The 6,000-nt window shown below is 48.5% G+C and overlaps 1 protein-coding gene across 2 annotated transcripts in view; it reads left to right on the forward strand.

The window, feature by feature from the left end:
- sptlc3 (serine palmitoyltransferase, long chain base subunit 3) overlaps window positions 1-5,634 on the forward strand; it is a 30,513-nt gene extending 24,879 nt beyond the window's left edge. For both annotated transcript variants that reach the window (XM_035400886.1, XM_035400887.1), the window contains exons 10-12: window positions 863-998; window positions 3,678-3,807; window positions 4,729-5,634. In XM_035400886.1, coding sequence (XP_035256777.1) covers window positions 863-998; window positions 3,678-3,807; window positions 4,729-4,842 — 380 coding nt within the window. In that variant the 3' untranslated portion in view covers window positions 4,843-5,634. The remainder of the gene's footprint in view (window positions 1-862; window positions 999-3,677; window positions 3,808-4,728) is intronic.
- The last annotated feature ends 366 nt before the right edge of the window (window positions 5,635-6,000 follow it).

The raw sequence follows: 6,000 nt of genomic DNA on the forward strand, positions 1-6,000 counted from the left end.
CACATATGCATGTACACACACTCATTAAACTAACAAACCTCACTCGCCTTGGGGAAATGTCAGCGTTCGTATTTGACACTGAAGCACATCGGTTGGAAATGGAGAAAACAGTGTTGGCACTTTTTCCTCGCGTTTTCTTTTTTCCCATTTGATTTTTTCACGTTTGTTTGTTTGATTGTATCTCCTTGTGCCATGGCTACCATTTTATGCACGGGTCTCCGGGCCAAGAGGAGCAGGCGTTGAAGCAAACGGAGCTGCGTGTTTGATGAGCACGAACGACTGCCGCTACACTTTTTATCATTCCATGGTTGCATGACTCACCTGTGGAAGAATGCCTCGGAACACCTCCCTGTCTCCAGCCCCAAGGCGGGGGGGTGGGGGGGTGGTTTGGGGGGGTTGGTTCCTGGGGTTCCTGGAGTCCCACGTGGGGCTGCATCCGCCTTTGCCCACATTTCCCTGAATACTCGTCATCTGGAAACAGTGTGGTGGACAAGGGCAGATCTCTTAAACAGGGTACCTACCAGCAATTGCCTCAGTAAAGATCCAGCTGTGTGAATCGATTATTTGTTCTAAAATAATAATGGTAAGCAGTTTTTGTTGCACTGAGCAAGCTCGTCTGCTAAGCAGAATTTTATTAAATGAATAACAGTTCATTAAATAACATTAATCTAAAACGTGGTGACGTTTGTTTTCCTTTTACGGACGTTCTTTAGAAACGCGTAAATGTTGAGATCTGGAGGAGAAAAGCGTATTTCGCCGAACTCACTGCCAGGGCAGAGGTCTCTGCACACTGCTCTCACCGAGGCCGAGCGGCGGCAGGCCTCCTCACGGCGGTTGTGTTTCTCCTCCTCGTCGGCTGCAGGCATCGAGAGGGTGCGCAAGCTGGCGGAGAACACCAGGTACCTGCGGCGGCGGCTGCAGGAGATGGGCTTCATCATCTACGGCCCCCGCGACTCCCCCGTGGTCCCGCTGCTGCTCTACATGCCCGGGAAAGTTGGGTAAGCGCTGACCGTCGCTGGCTGCAGGTGACTGTAGCTGCCTGTAGGTGACTGTAGCTGACTGTATGTTACTGTAGCTGACTGTAGGTGACTGTAGCTGCCTGTAGGTGACTGTATGTTACTGTAGCTGACTGTATGTTACTGTAGCTATGTTACTGACGGAGTGTAGCACAGTGGGTAAGGAGCTGGACTTGTAACCGAAAGGTCGCAGGTTCGATTCTCGGGTAGAACACTGCCGTTGTACCCTTGAGCAAGGTACTTAATCGAAATTGCTTCAGTATATATATCCAGCTGTATAAATGGATACAATGTAAAATGCTATGTAAAAAAAGTTGTGTAAGTCGCTCTGGATAAGAGCGTCTGCTAAATGCCTGTAATGTAATGTAATGTAGCTGACTGTAGGTGACTGTAGCTGACCTCAGGTGACTGTAGCTGGCCCTGGCTGACCGTGGTTGACCGCGGTGTTGCCTCCGGCCCTCCGACTAAGAACACAGCAGGAATGCGTGTAAAGTGCTAAGGGGTGTGTTAGGCTATACTCTGCGTGCGCGTTCCTGAACACCGGACTGGAGCTACAGCACCTGCACAAACTAACCACCCGGCCTGGACCTCGTCCCTGGTGCCGCTCCAGCGATGGGCAAACACACGCTCTGCCCTCCCCACTCCAGAGCCTTTTCCCGCACGCCCGGGCTTTCCACGTTTATTATTGTCCTTATTCATTTACGCGCAAAACGAGATCTTCGTCTTAATGAAAAAACGTAATGTTTGGGCTCAAAAAATGCAGAGACATCTTTGGGTTTTCCCGAGCGTGAAAGTTTGTTCCTCAGGCTCTTGCAGGAGCAGTTGGTTTTTTTTTCATCTGCGCGCAAGAGAGAGCGTGATCACACCAGCAACGGCGATGAAGGAATTTCCTCCCGAAAGAGGAGTGATTCGTTTTCCCCCCCGGGGCCGTGTCGGGAGAGAGCCGGGTCTGTGGACTCCGAGTCCCATCATGCCCCGGCAGAGAGGGCTCTGACACGCGAGGAGCTCGCCCCGTCGCGGGCATTTCGGCCCGCGTTCCAAAGATAACAGCGCCCTGGCGCGGCATCAAAGGCCCCGGCCGCGGAGGAGCCCTCCTCCAGCTCCGCTCTCCGCCTGTGAAGTTTTCTTTCTTTTTTTTTTTTTTTGTTTGTTTTTTTGCTGTCGTTCACTCCCTTCAGATCTTTTTCCCCTCTCCTCCCCTCTGTCCCGTCCGAAAAAAAGGGCGGACGTGCAGCTGTTGGGTTCTGAAGGGGAGGCGGGAGTGAGGAGATAACAGGGGGGCACAGAGGGGCGGGGGGGGGGGGGCATGGTGGCATGAGAGCAGTGTGAGACAGGGTCCTGGTGCTCATGCATGCTACATAAAGCAAAAAATATTTTTTTATTTATCTATCCATTAATCTGAGCTGCAGGGCCTGGCTGGTGTTTGTGTTCAGTGCCTTTACTGGGAAAAAAAAGAAGTCAAAAGTCATTGGCCGTGATGTCACCTGTCAGTTAGAGTAAGTGTGCTCTGGTTAGCATCAGGATGGGCCAGCTGGTGACTGTGAGACCAGCAGAGGTGGACAATCCAGGTTCAGAAAGTAAAAGTTCATCCCAGGATTTTGTTCCAGTCACCTGGATTTGCTAATGAGCAGCGTTCTTCAGCCAAGAGGTAGAAATAAATCAGCTGGCTGAGTTCAGGGGTGGATGAAATACACGGCAGGACTTTTACTTTCTGACCCCTGGAATGTCCACCTCTGTGAAACCAGGGCTGGGCACAGGGAGAGGAGTGGCAGGGACACACACTCTGGCTGCATGCCGTTACTTGTGGCAGGGACACGCACACACACACGCTTGCTGTGCGCCGTCATGTTTACCTGCATTCCAGTCAGAGCGCACTCCAATTACGGTCTGTCATAAACTGCATTCCAAACGGCAGGCGTGCAGACAGCAGGTATGCGCTTACACCCTTGCGCGTGTTCTTGGCGGGACTGAAACTGTAGAGTGCGCATCCGTTCGTGCTTGTGCGCGCGCGTCGTTAGCAGGGATTCATGTTAGCCACCGTCCACAAAACCGCGCGGCGGTGCAGCCGTGCGGCGCGGTCCGTAGGCCAGCCGACTCGGCTAGCCGTGTCCGAGTCTCCCTGCCCCGCCGGCGGATTCGTCCGGGCCGTGATCCCTTCTCCATCTGCTACCTCTCCGCTTTCCCCGTCTGAATACAGCCACTGAGGCAAAACTGACTCTATAGCGAGTTAATAATCTTGTGTTTTTTTTGTGTGATATATTTCTGATATATACAATATGTTCCATATACCATGGATCAACTGGTTGTAGAAGGTGGACTATTCCTTACAGGAGGTTTTCGGACTTCCTCCTCCTCATTTTGAAGCTTTTTGTTGTGCAAATGTTTTTTTGTTGAATTGCAACACTTCTTTAACAAAGACAGGGGCTTGTCACAAGCATAGTTAGTGCGGTAGTTAGTTGCCATAGCGACCTCTGAACTCTCCAACCTGTGTGGAAAACAATGCTTGCATGTAACTGCCAGTCAAAGACAAGGGCAGATGTTAATCGAGTCCCAGCCCCATGAGTTGAGTTGGGCGCTATGGAAACGGAAGGGGGGGGGGCGGGCCAGGTGTCGTCGGTCGCGTGACGGACAGACGTCCAACCCTCCTGCTCCTCTCCTCAGGGCCTTTTCACGAGCCATGCTGGAGAGGAAGATCGGCGTGGTGGTGGTGGGCTTCCCGGCCACGCCCATCGGCGAGGCCCGAGCGCGGTTCTGCGTGTCCGCCGCGCACACCAAAGACATGCTGGACGAGGTGAGCTTCCCCCCCGCGCCGGCCCTGTCCCTGTCCCTGTCTCCAGGGCAACCAGAACGCCCTCCCTGGGTGTTCCACTCTCCCTCTTGTGTGCTGGGCATTTCCTGGTTTTACTTCCCTTTTCCATGAAAAGGATACAGCACCATCCCTGAACCTAGAAGAACCAAACGCAGGGCACAGTAATGTCTCCACTGACACACATGCATGCAGGCACAAACACACACACACACACACACACGTGCACACACTCACACACACACACATATACGCACACACACACGTATACACACACACCTACACACGCACACACATGTATACACACACACGACCATACCCTCCTCAGGTGTGTGATTTAGTGAGTGCTCTACCTTTCTCAGGTGTGTGATTTAGTGAGTGCTGTATCCTCCTCAGGTGTGTGATTTAGTGAGTGCTGTATCCTCCTCAGGTGTGTGATTTAGTGAGTGCTGTATCCTCCTCAGGTGTGTGATTTAGTGAGTGCTCTACCTTTCTCAGGTGTGTGAATTAGTGAGTGCTCTACCTTTCTCAGGTGTGTGATTTAGTGAGTGCTGTATCCTCCTCAGGTGTGTGATTTAGTGAGTGCTGTATCCTCCTCAGGTGTGTGATTTAGTGAGTGCTCTACCTTTCTCAGGTGTGTGAATTAGTGAGTGCTCTACCTTTCTCAGGTGTGTGATTTAGTGAGTGCTCTACCTTTCTCAGGTGTGTGATTTAGTGAGTGCTCTACCTTTCTCAGGTGTGTGATTTAGTGAGTGCTGTATCCTCCTCAGGTGTGTGATTTAGTGAGTGCTGTATCCTCCTCAGGTGTGTTATTTAGTGAGTGCTGTATCCTCCTCAGGTGTGTGATTTAGTGAGTGCTGTATCCTCCTCAGGTGTGTGATTTAGCGAGTGCTCTACCTTTCTCAGGTGCTGAGTGCCCTGGACGAGCTGGGAGACTACCTGGTCCTGAAGTTCTCCCGCCGGACCCACTCGCCCCGCCCCGAGTTCTACGACGACACAGACTTTGAGCTGGACAGCTGATGGAACTACTGACAGAAGACTGACCAACTGACATTCTGTCTTCTCTCACTTAATTTATGGGTCAAGAGACAGGAGGGCAGTTCAATGCTCTGGTCTGTTTTGGTCACTGAAGGAATGGCATTTACCTGATATGACTGCAGAATAGGTTTGTAAGTCTGTAAATGTGTTAATAGTAAATTTGGTACTATTACTATTTTAACAGTTTTGTATTTATTTTGTATTTTCTTCTTTTTTAAATGAGTGTCTCACATAATGTACAATGTCAATCAATGGCAATGGTTTAATAATAATACAAATAAAATAAAATAGTAACAATAAAAATATAATTATTATTAAGTCTTCTATTAACCATGTGCTAGTGCCAGCACTAACTGACTGGAAGCTGTGCTGCATTGTGCATAATGGAAGTCACCAGTTGCTGGACTGCATTTGAATGCCATTAGCTAGAAATTTAAAAATGATGGATATCATTTGGTTCCTAATGAAACGAGAAAAACAAGTTGATGATTAACTCTTTCAGACTTGCACAGCTGAAGCTCTGCCATCTTGTCATTAAGAAATGGATTTTGGTTTTGAAAAAACATTTTGAAATGTTTCTTATTAAAATTAAATTCAATATGGGTCCAAAAATGAATGGTGCGTACATTGGTCAACCATACAATACAACCGTGCAATAAACTGGAAAGCATTTCCACAACAAACTTCCCAGAAAGTAAGTTTTTGCTGGTTGGTTCGCTAGCTTGTGGTCATCCCATGTTTTGAAGCCATCTTGAATAAATGACTTGAATCATATTCATGAATGTGAACCATTTGTCATATATAAGATAAAAAAGCATTTTATTATAAACTAATCTGTGGACCTCATCTTCATACACAGTACCAAGACAGAATCTGGGTGCTTCATTTTTAGCTGCATGCAATCGTGTTTATTTTCTTTTCATTTACTCAAATTGATATTTTACTGATTTTTTCACATGATTTCATTATGTTATGTTGGCCGTGGCAGTCCCCCCTTTTTTTATTGAGTCTATAGGAGAGCATATTTTGCTAACCTTTTGACAGAGCATAAATTGCAACAGAAAACTCCCACAAGAATTTCAAAGAGTAGATACTGGAGAAGTCCTCCCCGTATACAGTATTTCATTTTAGGAGATAATT

Source organism: Anguilla anguilla, chromosome 18 (genome assembly GCF_013347855.1).
Source record: "Anguilla anguilla isolate fAngAng1 chromosome 18, fAngAng1.pri, whole genome shotgun sequence".
Classification (NCBI taxonomy): Eukaryota; Metazoa; Chordata; class Actinopteri; order Anguilliformes; family Anguillidae; genus Anguilla; species Anguilla anguilla.